Source organism: Parambassis ranga, chromosome 9, assembly GCF_900634625.1.
Source record: "Parambassis ranga chromosome 9, fParRan2.1, whole genome shotgun sequence".
NCBI classification, from domain to species: domain Eukaryota; kingdom Metazoa; phylum Chordata; class Actinopteri; family Ambassidae; genus Parambassis; species Parambassis ranga.
In genome coordinates, this window is record NC_041030.1 from 17,323,454 (window position 1) to 17,343,496 (window position 20,043).

At 40.6% G+C, this 20,043-nt stretch overlaps 1 protein-coding gene across 2 annotated transcripts in view; it reads right to left on the minus strand.

Annotated features, from left to right (window-relative positions):
• The window catches only part of jak2b (Janus kinase 2b), a 17,415-nt gene extending 1,906 nt beyond the window's left edge, over positions 1-15,509 (minus strand). The window contains exons 1-22 of one of the 2 annotated variants that reach the window (XM_028415157.1): positions 14,980-15,509; positions 13,236-13,472; positions 12,560-12,683; positions 12,354-12,471; positions 9,723-9,868; positions 9,163-9,454; positions 8,914-9,033; positions 8,644-8,801; positions 8,398-8,509; positions 7,715-7,901; positions 5,871-5,992; positions 5,624-5,758; positions 5,289-5,376; positions 3,495-3,622; positions 3,216-3,354; positions 2,841-2,992; positions 2,508-2,658; positions 2,152-2,288; positions 1,377-1,566; positions 1,084-1,208; positions 821-993; positions 559-676 (exon numbers count right to left, since the gene is read on the minus strand). In XM_028415157.1, coding sequence (XP_028270958.1) covers positions 559-676; positions 821-993; positions 1,084-1,208; positions 1,377-1,566; positions 2,152-2,288; positions 2,508-2,658; positions 2,841-2,992; positions 3,216-3,354; positions 3,495-3,622; positions 5,289-5,376; positions 5,624-5,758; positions 5,871-5,992; positions 7,715-7,901; positions 8,398-8,509; positions 8,644-8,801; positions 8,914-9,033; positions 9,163-9,454; positions 9,723-9,868; positions 12,354-12,471; positions 12,560-12,683; positions 13,236-13,467 — 3,147 coding nt within the window. In that variant the 5' untranslated portion in view covers positions 13,468-13,472; positions 14,980-15,509. Of the gene's footprint in view, positions 1-558; positions 677-820; positions 994-1,083; positions 1,209-1,376; positions 1,567-2,151; positions 2,289-2,507; positions 2,659-2,840; positions 2,993-3,215; positions 3,355-3,494; positions 3,623-5,288; positions 5,377-5,623; positions 5,759-5,870; positions 5,993-7,714; positions 7,902-8,397; positions 8,510-8,643; positions 8,802-8,913; positions 9,455-9,722; positions 9,869-12,353; positions 12,472-12,559; positions 12,684-13,235; positions 13,473-14,979 lie in introns of both variants that reach the window. The other variant, XM_028415156.1, reaches the window with a different exon arrangement.
• Positions 15,510-20,043: the final 4,534 nt, after the last annotated feature.

Genomic DNA, 20,043 nt, shown 5'->3' on the forward strand with positions numbered 1-20,043 from the left:
TTGTTGTTTGTCTAGGACTGAAACTAATGACTTCAAACAGTGGTGGCACAAGCTCCAACAATGCAAGTGATCGCTATGTGGCCCAGAGCCAGGAGTCAGAGCTGGCAGCTAGCCTCAACACGACACCGACTCTGGGATATCACACCCACAGTGGACTGTGTGAACTGGTCTCACAGCCATTTGGACAATGTCCACATTCTTTCTGTGAGCTTGTGATAGCTGAACGCGTTCAATGTCACTTCACAATAAGGGTAAAACCACTGACAAATACATACATTAAATTGCCAGATCCATATGCATTGCAACACACCGTCAGAAATGAACCAGATGAACCACTGTACTGACAAATGCATATATATTTTCTACAAAACACTGACAGGATAATTTTCTTGTTATTGTGTTCTTACAGGTTCTTACAGGTTCTTTCATGTCTTCAAAGAATCTGAAGTCATAAATTTATGTTTTGATGTCAGAGCTATACATTTACTTACTGCAGATCAGAGGGATGATGATAGAGTATCAAAATTATTCTACACTAGATACAATTATTCTACTTACTGCTGGGGGGCTGCAGTTCTTGTCGCTGTGGGTAAAGAGCTCATAAAGCACGACGCCAAAGCTCCACACATCTGATGCTACAGAGAACTTGCTCTCAGTCAGTGACTCGGGGGCATACCTATGAAAATAACACATCAGGTGACTGTCAAACCTAAAGTGACTGAAAATTTAAATGACAATCCTTACGGATGCAGTGTAAATTCCAAAATGGCAAATTCAGATTTCAAAGATGAATCAACACAACACAAAGACATAGTCTAACCAGAATATGGGACTCTCTCCGGGCTCTTTGACCATGTAATACTCTTTGTCCTGAGGCAGAACTTTGGTGAGGCCGAAGTCCCCGATCTTCACTCTCAGCTCACTCTCCACGAGGATGTTTCGTGTTGCTAGGTCCCTGTGGATATACCTCTTACTTGACAGGTACTCCATGCCCTGTGAGATCACAGAACAGACACACAGAATTATTTCAAGAATGAGATAAAAAGGTGTGAAAATGTGACAAAACAAGCCTGGCTCCAGTACCTTGCAGATTTGAGAAGTGTAATGCACAAGCTTCTTGTGATCAATCCTCTCCTTGTTTTTCATGAGGTAGTCTCGCAGACTTCCAAAGGGAAGGTATTCCATGATGAGACGCAGATTTCGTCGACCTGCAGGAGATAAGATAAAAAACTTTATTAATCCCGAAGGAGCCAATGTCAAACTGAATACGTATGTGCATGTGGCAGCCATTTGAACTTGGATCATTAAAGTAGTATCTAAATGTATGAATATGAAGGACTGATGCTCAACCTACAAACATAACTGAAAATGTGTACCTGCACTGTAACAAACTCCCTTGTACTTGACAATGTTTTCATGCTGGAGAGATTTTAGGATCTCAATTTCTCGTTCGAAGTCTCGGATGTGCTCTGCAGTGCTGTGCTGCAGTTTCTTCACTGCGACGACGTCTCCTGTGTTGTCCTGAAGGGGGTCATATCGACACATCTCCACGCTGCCAAAGTTACCCTGGAAGAGATGAACAAGACAAGCTGACTCACCATTTCTAACTCACAGGTGGATGTTTTTATGGTTGCAAATGTGCGGAATGTCTTGATTTGCATGCTTATCTTCACCAAAGTGAAAGTAAGATGCTTTAGAGTCTGTCAGTTTGTCCAGTTTCAACTCACACTGGTGCAGTCTGAGAAGTCTTGCTGCTTCTGCTTTGCTGTTAAATTTATTTACTTGAACACAGACCTTTCAGATTGTAGTTTGCTTGGAATAAAATGAATCATGCAGCAATCAGACTGTGACTCATGCCCTTCCGGGAAACAGTGGTGGGACTGTTTATTAGTTTTCCATGCTATATTTTGGTCATTTGTGGTTTAATTTAGCTGTCAAACTCCATAAGTATCAGAAAAAGACAGAGTTCTTGTTGCAAGCTCATTGCAGGGCATGAATCATGCTGGCCTGGTCTGGTGTGTAAACACTAACACAATGAATGAAAATGCCTTTTAAATCATAGTAAACACACCATGTCACACAAATTGATGGTGCTTCGACTGTAATTGCCCAAATTGAAGTAACAGATGCACCACAATAACTTCCACATACCTTGCCTAGCTGCTGTAAGAATATGAGGTGTCTCTCTTCAAACTGAGCAGGCTCCTGATTCTCAAATCCTCCAGTTGTCCAACCAGAGCCAGCTGTCCTGTTGGGCAGGATGTCGCTGTCCACAATCAACTCGTAGTCTATGAAAACAAAACAAAATGTAAATTCAAAAGATGGGATAAAAAGAAGAAGCCATGACTCTCTTTATCGACAAACTCAAGACACCATGATAAATGTATGTGTGGTCACAACAGGTGTGTGTGGTGACATTTGAGATTCTACACCGGTGTGACCTAGATTTCTGATCCTGTTGTGACATCATCAGGGGGATATTTGGCTTTCGAGGGGCACACACTAACCTGGTGTGAAGAGGCTGTGAAGGTCACGAATAACTGCGCGAAACGTGGGCCTGAATGTGGGCTCGTAGTCCATGCAGCTGGTAATCAGATTAGCCAGTTCAGTCCACTTTGGTGCAGGAAGCTGATGGTGATCCTCGTAGAACAGCGTTTTCTGTCACACAAAATCAAGAATTAGTGCAGTGTGTGGATGCACAAAATGACACAACAACCTGGTGATAATGCCAAAAAGAAAGCACTTGAAGACGTCTCCAAGCAGCAAAGCAGACTGTGTTGATACATACACTGTTAAATGTATAGCTTGATTCAATTTTAGGTCATGCTGCTCAGACGTACCTTAGAGTTCTCTAGTGTTGCTAAAGGTTTTTCTCCACCACTGCAGATTTCCCATAGTGTGGTGCCAAAGCTCCACTTGTCTGCAGCCAGGCTCAGTTTGGCTGGGTCCTCGATACATTCAGGGGCCACCCAAGGGATCCTCTCAATAAGGACTAACCAGAAACAAAAGCATTTGACTTACCACTGTTCATTTGGAGGCACATTTCCAGTTTGATTCATTACATTGAACGCACCTCTGCACTGAGTATTTTACATTTTGTAACACAAAAACAGAAGGTAGTTCATTTCAATCTAAACAGAAATGTGTTACATGGGTTCCTACTGCCCCCTGCTGATTAAAAACCGATATTACAATCAAGCTGAGCATAAACTCACTTTCTTTGGGCAGGACAGTGATGCTGATACCAGGGTCACTGAGTTTGATGAAAGGGGGGTTCCCTGCCCTGCGGTCCTCCTCTCGGATCAGAAGAACATTTTTAGCGCACACATTCCCATGAACGAGAAGCTTTTCTTCCTGCAGATACAGAGAGAAAATAGAGACACAGAGAGGACATAAACAATCACAGTTCCTTCACAATTCAATGGGGGGAGACCATAACGTTTACAACTGTTTTAGAATGACTAATCAAAGCGGACACAACGTGGCAGTCATACCAGGAAGTTCATGGCCCAGGCCAGCTGCTTCGCCACTTCAAGCTTCCACAGAATGTTTATCGAGTTCTTGTTCTTCTTCAAGTAAGTGTCCAGTGAGCCGAACTTCACGTACTCCTGCACCATGATGTCTGCAGTGGGGAAAGAAAGCATCCATTCGTTTTTCATATGTTCCAATAATTGATAAAAAACACCACTGTTCACTGAAACAGCCACTGAACAAATGTACTTTGTTTAATCTGTCAAATGTAATTAGTAAAGCACAACCATAAAGTGACACTTTAACCCTTAAATTATGCTTTTTTTTAATAGTCATAATGCACACACTAATAGAGACAACCTGAGTGAACCGATTCAAGTCAGCTGCTTGGAAACGGGTGACTCAAAAATTTCCATGTAAAGGTAAATGAATTCTGTGTTTAAACTCACAAATGCCTTTGTGAAACATGCGCCTGATTATAGACAGAAAGCAATGCAGACATGTGCCGCACAGCCTAAGCAGATTCCTACAGTTCAGCGTGCAGCAGGAGAAGTCATGTGAGGAGATGCTGGTGAGATTCTGAGGCAGGGTATTGTAATCCTCCTAAAAATAGGCCACCATTCTCACGGTTTGATCGCTGCTGTTAACCTGAGGATATTAGCAGCTGGTAAAGATTATACTGAAGCATCACGGACTGCTGACTTCACTGGACCAAAAAGACATGACATGTCAAAAAGTGTGACGGCCCTGGGCCTGCTGGTTGCTGTGCTTGCTTCTGTTTCTCTCCAGGTTGGCTCCTTCTACTTCACTAAAGCTGGATCCATACTCTGCGAGACAAAGCGCGGAGAACGCGCTCCACGGGTGGTAAGAGATAAAAAAAGGTCTTTTCCGCATGGAGGTACCATACTCCGCGAGACGTGTGTGTGCGCCCACTGCAGCGCACGTCAGACACCAAACAGGAACATCACACACAGCCCACCTCCAGTGTTTGCGAACAGAGGAAGGTACAGCAGCTGACATTATGGATTTTGCAGCTTTGTTAAAGGAGATGGACGAGGAGATGAATATGCACACGGCGTTTTGCCTTTGCAAATCTGTCGCGCAGGTAGCGCCACTTTTTGCGACACACACTCTCTTCTGTGCAAAGTATCGTTGCTATCTCCTTCCAGGAGTTGTTGCCTCAGCAAGCTTCTCCTCAAAAACATCCATTGTTGAATTAATTAAATCTGTTGAATCAGTGCTGTTTATACACCTACCTATATACCTGGAGAGGCTCTTGCGCTTCTCCACATTCATCACGCCCACAATAAATTCCGACCAATCACAGCATGGTTGCCGCACAGCCTTGAAAGACATGGTTCGGCCCGGACCCTGTGCCCAAGAGTGCGGAACAGCGGGCGGGTCAGAGACAAAAAATGACGTCATTTTGTGGGCGTAACGTCTGCACGGGGGAAAAAGTTCTTTGTCTCGCAGAGTATGGATCCAGCTTAAGGGACTGATGTTCCCTCACTGAAGTCTTTATAAGCTGGTATTCCTAAAGATGTCTCTCTCTCTGGCTGCTGCTGGTGTGACCCTGCTGCCACTCTGACCCTTTCAGGCCCCTTGCTGGGGGTTTGTTGGGATTTAAGTTGAAGGTTTTGTTCAGGCCTATGTGGGTTCTTTTGTTTGTGTGCAGTATTGTGTTCTACAATTTTGCCATCGAATGAATTTTTCAACCTTGTACACCGTTTGCCATGTGGGTATCCCTGTGTTGTGACTTGGCCATTGCAGGCATAACAAAAAGTACAGTACAGTATGTCCTTGTACAGAAGACTTACTCTCTTCTCCACACACACACACCCCATAGTTAAGGATCAGGTGCTTATGGGATAACTGGCTCATCATGCTGGCAGCTTCAAAAAAAGACTGTGAGACAAGAGAAAAATACAAAATACAACAATTTATATGATTAAATATATAACATATCCCAAAATTAAACAATCTAGTGGTTGGACACTTGCAAGTGTCTAAAATTCCTACATACACACGTACATACTTAATTTCCCCACAGGGATTAATAAAGTAAATGTTAATATTAATCTATAATAAAAAAAGGCATTTGTGTATACACTAAAAACATTTCAGGGACCCTGAAAACTTGGGAGCAACAAACCTCAGAGTAATTCCTGTGGACCTGGTCCAGGACCTTCATCACGATGTCTGTTTGATGAACCTGTCCATAGTCTCCAAGCTCCTTTCTGACCCCTTTGAAGATCTTTGTAAAAGTCCCTTGACCAAGACTCTCCATCTAAGAAAGGTTATTTTTGATTGAACAGGTTAATTCAGAGAGCTATACTAATGATAGTGTGTGTAACACAGAAGTGCATCATCATGACCCTGAACATAGGAACAAAGCTTACAAATTCCAGGTCTTCTTTCCTGATCTTGTGAAACACCATTTGACTAATGTGTTGATGTAGTGATGGAGATGAAGGCACTTCTGAGCCTTTGTTGCTCCTGCACACGAGGAGGCAGGACTTTTCTGATGGTGGAAAAGAAAGAAACAGATTCATACAGTGGTTTCCCCAAATGTCCCGAGCCCAAGTTCAACGTAAGAAAGGAGCACATGAATCAGTCATTTGAGTCAAGACATGATGCAGCCCTATTTGTTTATCAATTTCTGTAGATGCAGTCATAATTAGAGCAGGTGATAACTAAGAAACCTTTGATTTCTCCTGCCTGTTGCGGGTGAATTGCCAAAATTGTAAACTTGAGATTAAAATTCTAGAGAGTTCATATGGTATCATATTGAAATCAAAAGGAAGACTTTTAGAATCAATAAACAATTATGGTATTAAAACAAACACGTACGCATGTGTCCAATATTTGGGAAAAAAGCAGCAGAAATGATGATATGAGTCAGAAATTCCAAAGACTCTTAATTCCTAATGTAGTCATTCATTTCTGCTGCAACCAGTTCTGACATGCTGATGAAAGCACGCAGTAACTGAGACACCCCTGAATTATCTTGACTGTTGGCTTTGCTTTGTCATTCAGAAAAGAAAGAAAGCAATGAAACCAATTATATATATAAAACGATATACAACATTCTGCTGTATACAACAATGTCAATGATGCTTTCTTTGTATTAGTATCTACATACTTTTTCAAATATTTGACCTCTTCATTAGCTCAGCTAAGTGTTTTTAATATGCAGCACGAATTCTCCTGCTCCATGTCTGGTAACACTAGTGCAAATCACAATCAGTAAAAACACAAAAAGAACAAAACAATCCCATAATGTTTTCTGGCAGATTCTTATTAGAATTTGGCTGAAATTCCTCAAGTGACATAACTATAGACAGGACTGTCAAAACCATATAAAAACAAAACACCAGTCCAAGCCAAGCCTGAGCAGCGACCAAGGCTGACTCACAACCTCTTAAACAGACCTCATTTCCCCTTGCCTAACTTTTCTAGACTGCTTGCAGAGTGTACATTTTGGAAAGCAATGTGTCATGTTTATCTATGTCAGTAAAACACACTGTTTCCTGTAACTATATTACCACCTTTGTTACATCCTTGATTCTTTTGACAAACCTCAAACCCCAAAGGTTCAGGCAGAAGACAATAAGTAATGTGCACATCCAAAAACACAAAGAATGTCTACGCTATCTGCCCTAAAGATCCATCTACAAGGTCAATAAAAAGCAGCACCTGATGGCAAAATAAATGGCACACAGGGCTCCCTGAGTTATGCACATATGCAGCTAGACACACACTCTTCTTCTGTTTGGATGAAGCCATATCTTTCTGATCTGTTTTGCCCATCAACACTTATAATAAGGAAACAGTTCTACACAATGAACCTAAGGGACTCCCTATAAATGACCACACACACAATCCTCAGTGACACTGGCAGTGATTAAGAGGTCTGTTGTCAGTGGTGTTCACAAAAGCTAGAAATTTAAATTAAACTCATTGATGAAGTGAATACAATAGCGTGGACGGGTCAAAGGGCGACAGTGTGCTGCACGTCAGACTGTGAACAGAGATGTGTTCACTTACCGAAACCCATAAACAACAGTCTGGTCATCCCTGCTCATTTATATTGCTTGTAAATTCCAAAACAAACATTTGTTATACAGTCCCAGTGTCTAAACTACGTGTGTGCTTTTATTACTGAATAGAATAGGGAAGTTTCCATGAAGCATTCCCCGTCATCTTTAGACTGTGGTTATGTGTTCTGAGCCTGCAGGCTTACCTTTGGATTTAGGCGGACAGCACTTGCTGAACTGGAAAATGATGCTGTCTGAGCGCACAGTTTCCTTTTGGTAGCAGCTGAGAAGTTCCTGCAGGCTGCTGAAATTTCTTTTGGTTCCACTGAGGTTAAACTCCCCGCTGACAGACCTGGTTATCTGGCAATGCTTGTATTCCACAGCATCATACATCTAGCAGAAATAAAGAGGAGCTCAGAAGTGCACAAACAGATAGTATATCTATCAATAGTTACTGTGTGGCTGTAGGTGTGTGGGATGCTACTGGTGACAAGATGATCTATGAGCCACACCTAATTCTAAGAGGTTTATACTCCTTAGAGACAGGATTATAACATTTAAAATAACGGTAAATGATACTAGACTCAATACGTGTTGTGAAAACAAGGTCATTTGTGCACACCAGGTATTTACTGATATACATTCATTTATTTAGGATAAGATCTTCTGTTTGTTATGGATGAAAACTAATGAAAAACATGTGCAAAAAAATCAGCTACAACAGATAAATGAGGTGCAGTGAAAACATTTTGATGTTGGTATTAAAATTCAAAATACTGGCGCCACTATTAACATAATTCCCGACAGATAAAATCTAAGTTCAGTCGCCAAAGTCTTTGGATGAGCTGCAGAGGTGAAAGTTTTACCACCACATGTGAGTGATGCCTACCTCAACAGGGAAAGTCAGAAAATATCTGTTGAAGTCTTTTGGGCTACATCTCAAAATGTATAACCCTCGTTTGTTTCCGCACTTCTGTAGTCGGTTGACCGCAAACTCCATTCTGTAATGTTAACACACAGCAAGCAGAGGGGTCAAGAAAATGCTTGCTTGCTGCACATGAAGCACCAGCTGCAGATTGTGGCTGGGCAACATATTTTTAAATCATTCACAATTCATCAGTTATCTGGTACTTACGAAATGGGTCCATGACAATGAGAAGTGATGGACTCCACAAGCCTGGGAGGTGCCACTTCTTTACAAAGGTAGTGATGTGCATCTGTGGTCAGGCGATAGTAGCCGTCAATGAGGGACACGAAGGAAAGAGCTTCAGGTAGCGTGGGGAACTCTAGCTCCTGAAATGAAAAAAACCGAATACATCAAATCATGAGGACTATTTCAGACATGAGGATGTAAACCAAACAGGTGACAGCAGTGCACAGACAGAGGTTTTAAAGGTGAAATTACCAGATTCTTGCCATCCTGCTTGTTAATGGTGACCATCCGGCTCTCTGCAGCGCCCTCTTTGCTGGCCTGTTTGATGCTGATATCCGTGACATCAGGGAAATCACACAAGGTCTGCAACTCCTGGTGGAACAAATTACACCTCTCTTTATTTAACAGGCTTTGTTGGGTGACACCTAAGGCAACTAGAAAACTGACTGAACATCTTGTTTCTATTACAATATGTATATTATACCAGTATAAACTACCAACCTGTTCTGAATCTTTCAATTTCTCGCGACACCACTGTATGCCAGTGTCTGCGGCAACCAGGATGATGAGCTGTCCGCTGGACGGTTCCCTGACCTGGAAAGTCTCTGTGTAAAAGGCTTTTTCCAGGGACTCCATGCTGATGAGGTACTTAAGCTTAAGATCGCGCACTGTGGTCCGGCACTGACTGAACTGCTGGATGAAGCGCTTGAAGCGGAAACGGATTCGCTTACGCGTCAAGAAATTGCAGTCCTGGATCTGAGCTCGTATGTCCTTCGGTAGGAAGGATTTATAGCTGGAAGACAAACAGTTTGTAACAACGTGAAGCCAGTGGTAATTTTTTTTATGCCTCTAGCAGGACAACAGTGAATCTTATGCACAAATTTACATTACACAGTAGAAAATCAAATACTGTCATCTTCTTATTGGATGGTTAGTTTACTGCTATTAAGAAGCAGGCTGCAGAGAAATGACAGCTCCACTTAGTGAAGAGCTGCACTGTTTACAGAAAAGATCAATACCAATCACTTTATTCCAACACATCAATTAGTGATGAGTCTTACCTTATAGTGTGGTAGATGTCCAGAGGTGACATCTGTTTCTCCTTGGCTGTTCTTGTCATGTCAAGCACAGCCATACCAAGGCACTCTTCCTGTGTCTCGTGAGAGTTTGGGATCTTCACCAAGCCATTCACAAAGTCATTCCTCCACTGCAAAAAGGGATGAGAGGACACAGTGGTCGTTACAACAATTCAAAGAAAACACATTGAGTGAAATGCCTCAGTATAGCAAGCATCCTTGAAACATTTTAACCTAATTATCTCATCCTGTCATAACAACAGATAGAGAGCAGACAATCACAGATCCAGCACTGCATGTTTGTTGTTGAGCTGAAACACTGTATGTAGAGCTGCGATAAACAAGTATTTTGATACTCTGCGATACTATTTTTGCAATTACTTGACTTAGATGTGCAAAATCACTGACAACACTGCTTGAAGAGGCGTTGCCCATCTGGCTGCCGTGTAGAATGTGCTGCAACAACTTGCAAACGACACTGGCAACTTTTGTGCTAGGCGATGTGCCTGATGAAGTCAAATGACATTCAAATGTATTTCACTACTGATTATTTTTATTTTATTTTAGATACTTTAATAATGGATGGTCTCTGTTCAAGGCTGCTGCCAAGCAGTGTCATACAATGACTAGCAAGGCGTGCCACACCAGTGAGTACACTGGAGGCAGAGCGGGTAAAGTGTCTTTCCCAAGGACACACAACAATGACTTAGGGAGGAGTTGGGATCGAACCAACCCTGCTATACCACTGAGCCACTGCTGCCCAAACATAGTACCAGGAGCATTGAGCATCTATGGGACCTAATAAAATTACAGCCTTATCCTATCCTTCTTGTAGGATCATAATATATGTAGACTTTAACAGACAATAATCTACACAGCAGATGATGGAGGATGGCTGTCCAGTGTCCACCACAACTGACCAATAAAAGAGCTTCCTCCTAGCCCATCTGACGTCATGTTTGCAACTCTTGTTTTGACTCTAATAAGTCAGTGTGAACATTAAACAGACCAGAACTACAGGGTAACATTTAATTTGTTGCTGCATAGCTGTGAATGCCATGCTTTGAGTGAGAGCACAGCTGCAGACAATCAACACGATGTATTATTTATCAGGGTCTTTAGGACATTTTGAGAAAACACCAGTCAGCGTTGTTAAATTATTTATCCTTCAAGTCACAAATGAAAACACTGTTGAAATAGTAATATGAGAGAATTCAGTAAAGTTACCGTGCATTCTCTCATTTCTCACTGTTCTTTGAAGAGCGAGGGCTTCCGTTTGCTTTTGCAGTTATATTAGTTAATCTACAACTGCACGAAGAGACACACTTACCCACGAAAGTCATAACAGCCTTTCTTTATCACAGACACAGCACCTCAACTCATGATTAGCTTTAAAGTAATTCAACATATCCTTCATAAACCAAAAACAACATCTGCCCACAGTGAATGACACCTTGTGGAATGGCTTAATGGTCACAACCACACAATGTGCTCGAATGAGTCCTGTAGCGGTGCTTCCCTTCTACCTCTTTTAGGCTTTCCGTGAGCCGGCCACCAGGGCAGATTTTCACAGGCATAATTCCACATAATCCTTTAGTTCACACAGAGTTCAACTTTAGTCATATTACTGGCTTGAGTTACCTGAAGTCACCTACACCAGGAACCTCTCCACTGCCATGTGGTCGTTTGAAATAAGAACTTGTAGGGCACTGATGATTAAACTGACAACTCTGCTCATTCTATGGTGATTATTTACCTTTAATACTGCGTGTGGGGGGGAAATATAAAACATATACTCCACTCATAAACACACTTTTTTTCTGGCATTAATAAGCAGTAGTAACAGATTAGCAGAGCTACCATGGGTCCATAAGCCTATTACAGCCTTCTTGATAAACACAATAATTATTTAAAGCAAATACTATGAATGGTGCCACTACTGTTACTATGCACAACTTGCCTTGAGAAGTAGATTATTAGATTAATTTTTTATTTTTAAAATGACAAAATCTCAAACTTGAGTAACAACACAGGGTCACCTTATTTCCTTGTGTTCGCTTGATACCCATTCCACCCAAAAATCTGCATTTGTTCAGCTCCCACAGATCACTCGACACAACAAACCTGGAATGTTTCTACAGTCTTGAGAGCAGCACCAAGCAGCTTCCTGTATTGCCATATCATTTATTGAGCCTCACAGGCATCATTACTGTACCTTTTAAATATAGAGCGCATTTCCTTTGGGTGGCAGAGCTAATTGTTTTATACAGGAACAGGAACCTCACTTCGACCCACTGACGCTTTCGGAATTTTTAACTCCCCTCACTAATAGTGCCACCTTTCTTATTTGTCCCATGCTAGCTTGTATGGGCTGTCCTCTGCTTTCCAGGACAGAGAAAGAAAATAAAAAATGTATCAGTGCCATAGATTGTTATTTACATATCTTCCCCATTGTTCCGGGATAATGCTTTAAAATGTCAACGTCAAACTGATAACTCCTTGTTTTGTAATCTGCAATACTGTGCTGCAATGCATTATGTGATTGTCCACAATAATTCGGTTAATCTGACCCTAACCACTTTGTGAGACATGGTTGGGGTAAGTTCAGGTGCTTACCTGAGAGAAGAGGTATGACATTACATAGTCATCAAGGACGGGGCTTTCTGACCCTTTAGAGACCCCATATCGATAAGCCCTGGATGCTCCCCCACTGTACCAGCCAGGGAAGTAGTACCTGAGGTTAATCATGAGGGTATGTTAGTTATTATCTGTAAATAACACTTAAGAAGAAATACAAAGGTAAAAAAAAACCTGCATGCTACCGTATTCTGAAAAACACATCTTCAGAGGCCAAATCATCGAGTTGGAAGATGTGGTTTGGCGAAAACCACAAGTGGTCTCGTTCTCGGAAAAGACCAAAAAGGCTGCAGTACAGAGGTGAAACACCTACCGGAGAACAAAAAAAAAAACTTCATGTTTCGTATGCTTGTGCTCCAGTTAATTATGCATAACTCCGACATGCCAGTAATGTTATTTAGTGGGAGGTACACAGGTACAAAAACATATGAAAATCTGTTTCTAGTACCAACACAGGTGAAAAGAAAGGTCAGTAAAGTTTGTCTAAAATGTCAGTTTTGTTTGGTTTATCATCAAACACATACCATGCAGTTCCAACAACATGCAGGTAAGTCTAGTCACCACCCCCACCCCCCCCCCCCCCCCCCCCCCGCATGGCCCTGTTGTATATTAGTACAGCCATACTTTTATATTGACTCATAACTGTACCTCTGCAAAAAAACTGCAAGCAACTACCGTATTTTTTTTCCTTATCTCGTCACAGAGTAAAGAAAGTTCGACAAACCGTAAACAAAGCATGGATCACAGGTCATCAATGTTTCAGGCCTCTTGATAACCCGACCTTAGGACCTATGCTCCATGTTATAGCAAAATGCACAAATGTGGGTGCTTCAGGCAAGCTTCCACAGCTTGAATACTCACTGCATGCTTTGGCTGCATCTATACAGAGCTCCTCAGCCACGTAGTTCCCAGGAGGGTAGCTGAGAAAGTTGCAGTCTGCTGCTCCCTGGCTGGTGTGGTAGAAATGAAGCCGTAGAACAGCAGTGGCCGGTCTTGTGTCTGGAGATTCCCGATGGGCGGTCCCATTTTGGTGCACCACGGGGCAAGTGTCAGTCACAGTGTCCATGGCAGGCAGGGAGGTCATCAGCAACATATAGCCTTCAATCAGTTCAAAACAAAATGTCAGATTAAAAAAAATCTTCTTTTTTTCTTTTTAAGCCAAGTGCAATACATTTAACATAGTAATCAGGATACATGGTATGAACTGTTGCATAAACCGTTATCAAAAGCATTACGTAAAGCTGCAGTACAGAGGAACCAGTGTCTGAAAAAAGGTTATAAAATTTGCACATCTAATTCAAAAATAGGCGACTCTTGAGAGTGAGAGTTCATTGTAAAGCAGTGTTAAGATTTTGATCCCTGCTGCATGTGTGAGTTGTGTTTGGATGATTAGATGAACAACACAAATAGTAGAAAATTACACTTCAGTGTTAGGATAAAGTACAAAGTATGTAATTGAGAAAAACAGCAGGCTCTTTCTACATGGATGGAAAAAACATTGCATGTAAAGATTTAGTTGCAACAATTTGGCAAAAGAATAAATATTGAGTTACAGAGAACTGTTAAAAATCAGACAGTGCTAATGCTTCTAACCCTTAAAGTATTTATAAAAGGGTTCTCTTTGTTTTGACATGAATTCATCATTTCTTTTGGGCTGTGTAAAAAAAAAAGAAGAACAAGAATCTTAATGTATGTCAGAAAACGAGAAACAAAAAAGTCTGAATAGAAACAAAAAGAATCACACTTTCTCAGATCCCAAGGAAATTGCAACAAAAACAGATTATTTTCTCACATTTGAGGAACTGAAAAAAAGTGGCTGATCAGCATTTCAGCACAATAAATCAGCTACTGATCCTCTGAACGTTTGCGTGTTAGATTCCTAACACTGTACTACACAAGTTTAAGCAATTTCCCCCTGGGATTATTAAAAGTATTTCTGATTTTTATTCCGATTATGCACTTGACTTCATGCAGGCAATTATTTATGAGCTGAAAATAATACAATGAATGCAATTAATGTAATGTTTTTTGTTGAATTCAGTTGCAGTCTGCACACACTGATGAAAAGATGCAAATTAAAGTACATCACACCATTTTCAACAAGGTTTAAAGGTGTGTTTCACTTCAGGCTTTTAAATTTCGATATTTCGAATATATATATATATATATTGTACAGCAGCATGAAACCATATTTACACCCTCACATATAATTTGTTTTCCATCTGGGCATGGGGTATTTCTAACGGAATGCCAATAACAATGTCATACCTCGTTGTCAGTTTACATTGTATGTGTCATATGAAGGGGTAAGCTCAGACAGACCAAGCATGTCAAGTTAAATATCATAAACTTAGCAGTAGAACAGACTCATCAAGGCCGTGATCTTGAGTGTTACAGGTCGGCTAGCTTTGGCTTCAATAGATTAACTTAACAAAAGCAGCCTCACACACCCACAAATACCATGTTAACGTTAGAAATTATATAACATTATGAAAATGCATTCCATCAATTTGACTCTGACTCTAAAGTTAAACGGATTACGTTGTACGCGTATAAAGAAACGGATGAAACAGTAAACGAATTAATAATGAGAGTAAGTACTTACTTTGGCTGATGAGCCAGACGTGCAGCTAAGGTAGCTTTCGGCTAGCTTCCTAGGCCAGCGCTGCACCCAGGACGAGGGACAGTTTTTTTACAGTTTCGGGCAGACACTGCTGCTTCAGTTTGTTATGATCAGCTCTAAGATAGCTGTCCGGATAGATAATAATTTATTTACTGGCGAAATCCATCTGGGAATATTCATATTTCCACATCGCAGTCAGCTGGCTAGCTGGCTAACTTGCTACATAAGCTACCTCTGGTCAGCCAAGCATTACCCATCTCACTTCGCTGGAACTTCACCCGTTTATCTTGTCAATCTTGTAACTTAAGCTAATGCTAGCTAAAAACCACGTCGTGCTTGCTTATTATTCGGCCCCGGTAACACAGAATTCATCTGCAGCCAGTCACCTTCCCTGTGCCAGAATGTGTAGCTACAGCTACGACGACAGCCACCTTATTGACATATTGTCAACTGAACGACTGTAACTCTGACAAGGTTGCTAGCTAGTTTGCCAGTTGCAGCTACAGCGCAGCCAAAGCCCCGAGTGAGTCAACAAACCAGCCTCTCCCACCATACTAATGCTGCATTCAGGGGCAATCGGAAATATTCCACATGCATGTGTCCGTCACATATCATAATAACGTATTAATTACATTATTTCTTAAAAAAAGTGCCTCCCTTAAAGTTCTCCGTGGTAAACACACAAAAAACAATAATTTGATGAATAAAATAATCTAAACTCATATTATCAGTAAAAGACCAGCGCAGAATACACACTCAAACACTACCACCAGTTAAACACAAGAACTGCACTTGTGCAAATTATTCAACCTTTTATGGCTATGTACCAAGAAAAATATGATTTTCCAAATTACAACCACTTTTTTGGTACATATATTGTGATGCGATTAGTTTACAACTGTGAGTCTGTGAACGCAGCACTTGGTAGATCTTTAAATCAGGCAGCAAATCAACAGTCCACCCAGGAACCTGCTCACTGAAACTACAATTAACCACTCGTTGCACAGGCCGCAGCACACATTTACTGAAGCAGACTATGAACATAGTAGTAAATAATCTTTAAGGTTGTTATTGGAGAATGAATTCTAAATTAAAAGATGAACACACACACACACACACACACGCATTTGCTGAGCACTATGACTGATACTTTGCTGACTATAGCCTGCACTATGATCATTGTTATTTTGTCTAAAAGAACAAAAACTGCTCATTTGTGAGAATGTTGCTTTTGGGAGTATGCTAACTGAATCTTCAGTCGGAGCCCACAGATAATAACTCTCACACAAACACCAGAAGGGAATGATCAGAAGCAGAATCATTGGGGACACCAAGCAACATGGTTTATCAGCATCAAGACCTCTGAGGCTGCTTCTAAAAAAAGTCTTAATTTTGATCTCTTGGAGTAAATGTGGATCCATAGCTTTATCCTAAGTGGAAAAACGTATCTTTAGCAGCCACACTTTTTACACAATGGCATTGTTTTGTTGTAACAGGCCCTTCCTACACTTACTGGCACAGAGTTAGGAGTATGCTGTCATCTGAAACTGCAATTCACAATCTTAGGTTTTAGGCAAACAAGTATCTGCAGAAACATTTGATGCGGTCACATTGTTTATTTTTATTATTTCTCTACTATTTGTTATGTTTTTGGACTTTTAATTTGCCGAGGATACTGGGCTGTAAAAGCAACGTGCAAACCAACGTGGCTGAGGTACTTTTAATTACTTTTTTTCTGCAAACAGTTTCAGGTCCCCACAACATGAGTAATACCCGGACACACACAACTTACACACACTTGGATGAATGAAAAGGCATTATGACGAGTGTCCTGGGGAATTCAGGTGACACATGTGTTTACTGCTGCTGTGCAACACACACACATACACACACACACCTCATCTTAAGCATGTCCTCAGGTGTTTCTATGACAGCACTCATGCATGCCCTCCACCTTACACAAACTCATGCAGGAACAGCGTGAGTGTTCTGCTCCAACACTTATCCCTCCAGTGGATCTAAAACAGCATCGCAGCCGGTTTGCTCATGGCAGAGAGAGGAGGACAATAGGCTGGCGAGGGAGGAAATGAAAGCATGAGAGGGATGTAGAGGAAGACAAATGGAGGAACCGAGAGAAAGAGAAGTAGGGAAAACACGGGTGTGGTGGTGGAAGAAAGGGAAGTTAGGTAGGAGCGTAAACTGGTGTGTAAACTGGGTCTAAACTTTTACTTTCTGTTTTAATCACAGATCTTGACACAGATAACCTGATGAAGTGTCTTTGTTAAACTCCATTTTACCAATAACACGCTTCAAAAAACTTTAATCGGCTGCTGCTGTTAAATAATCAACAACATAAAATGCTACTTTTACAATACAGTCTTCTGTTGGCCTTTGCCTGTGTACATCAGATTTATTGTTCAATTTGGCAAAAAAGTGATTCATTTTTAGACATTTATAACCACATGGATATCTAAAACTCAGGTCTTCGACTGAATTCGACTGCATGCTATTGGTCAAATCAGATTCTACATTATAAATTTGCCTGAAACACAAACATGGCAGAAGATCACTAGTAGATAACTAGTATATGGGGTCTTAACATTTACTGGACACTAAAAGCTGATGTGTGGAAATGCTTGTTATTTTTTAAATTGATTATGACAAGTGGGCTAACAGATTTTCTGGACTTTGACAGAAGGTCCATATTATCAGCCTCCACACAGACATGATAGCGGCATTGATCTCATTTCAGTCAACAAAGCAGAGAGTTTGTTTGACAAGCTTTTCATTTAAAACACACAAAATCCTTTTTTTCTAGATTAAAATATGGCAAATGCTAAACAAAGATATAATAAGTCCTGTCTAAAGTAACAAGGAGGGTAACTGTTTATGATCATGATCTTTGACAAATATGAATATGTAAATGTGAATGGGAAGCATTGGATTTACCACTAGATGGGGATAAATGTACACAACTCAGACAGAGAGCAGAGGCTGAGAAGGAAGGAGCACATGGAGAAAATGTTAATAAAACAGCACATGGAGTGAAGACAGGAAAAGTGTGAGAAACAGAAAGAGCAGCGACAAGACAGAAAAAGAGGAGGAACAGAGGTAGAAATGTTCTTCTCTCAGTCCCTGGTGGTTTGAACAAAGCCTCTAAAGGCTTCTCATGCCTGTAACCCTCCACCTGCGCCTCTCTCTCTCGCTCTCTCTCTCTTCCAGCTAAACACACACACACTTGCTATTTGTGCCATTTTCTCCTCCAAGTCCTTTAAATAAATTGTTGGAGACTTAGGAACAGCTTCGAGCTTTTGTAACAGTCAAACACTTCCCTCCTCATAAATGTCACCATCAGAACGTGTCCTGTTCCTACATGAAGTCAGCTTGTTGGTTTCTAATTACACAATGCACTGTGTAAGTTATACGTTTTTGTCTGTTCTATTCTAAATAATCATGTAAAAAAAACAGTTTCCTGAGTGTGATAGGTGTGATTTTGTATTTTATTTATTTTATATATTAATTCAGTTTAGAGAGGGACAGTTCTACTTCAGGATGTTTTCCAAAAACACTTAAACTTAAGAAAATAACAAACTGGTCCATAAAAAAAGTTCTTCCACTGTTCTCCTTTCTACATTTGTTTTACTGCATCATATATTTACTGCAACAATATAAAGTGATTTTTCTTCACTGATCTTTTGGGTGCAAATAGGCCCTGAGGTGTAAGCAGAATTAAGTATAGAGACAAGACAAGGTGCAGGGTATATTTCAGCAGGACTTTTTCTTGTATGGTGCATCAGAAATAGTGAGAGACATTCGCAGAATGTGCTCAATTTCTAACGACGTCCTTCTTCCCAAGGTCTAAAATTCAAATAGGTCCTCACAAAGACAGACGTGCAGGACCACACAAACACACATAGATGCACAAGATACGCAGTACCTGAAACGACTCAGTCGGGCCGAGCTGGGAGGCACAATTATGAGCAGCTGCCTTCTTGACCTTCTATCTGCCAACCAATCAAATTGAGTGATGATTATCATATGTGTGATAAGCTCCTTAAAGCACTTTTATATTACTTTCTCTTTTTTCCTTCTGACTGTTTGTCTTTTTCATTCCCCTACTCCAGTATCTGTGCTCTACCTGACGCCCCCCACACACACACACACTTTCTTCATCTTTCTGTTCATCTCTCACTTGCTCTTTCCTTCCTCTTTGGAGAAAGATCTTCCAAACTTCTGCAGCATTTAGGATTTTTTTTACTTAGAAATGTCATATCATAGCTGATCTTATCCATCGCAGCCCTGCACCTGAATTTTAATCGTTGTTATAAAAGTGATGATACATACTGCATTATGCTCAACACTATAATTATTGACACCCTCTGTAGGATGTGGGAGCTTTGGCCATGTTTAAATATTTTCAGATTTCCATACATTTATTTCATTGGAAAAGCCATTACATAAGTCATTTATTACACTGAATGACTTATGTGGTACTTTGGTAGAGGTGAAATTCAATAAAATGTAATAAGGAAATGAAATACAGAAAATGTAATGTGAAATTTCTCAAGTTATTGGTATTGGGGAGGTGTTTTGGGGAGCAATGTATGTCCGATATCACACTATCTAATGATCTAATGTAATCTAAATGTAATTTAAAGTGTATTTCAGTTTATAGTATATTTAAATGCCATAGGTCTTTCAAACAGTAGAAAGACTTCATAGTTATTTTATTTTATTTAATTGTATTTTTTTCCACAGTTTGTGGAATGGTGTTAGACCAGATGCTTAATTTCACACACATTGTAATAAATGATGAAGTTCTGCCCCAAAGTCCAACGTGGTCACCACAGTGGTGGTATTTACCATCTGTTGAGAGGAGTGTGTGGTCAGACACCACAGACACAAACACAGATCAGGATCTAACACCACGATGAGTGTTGAACTGCATTTTGTTTTTCCACATGGCATTATAAGGGGATCATTGTTTTAAAAATATAATAAAGTAGAAACAGACAAATTGAGAATTTGAAACCTTTACAGCCATTT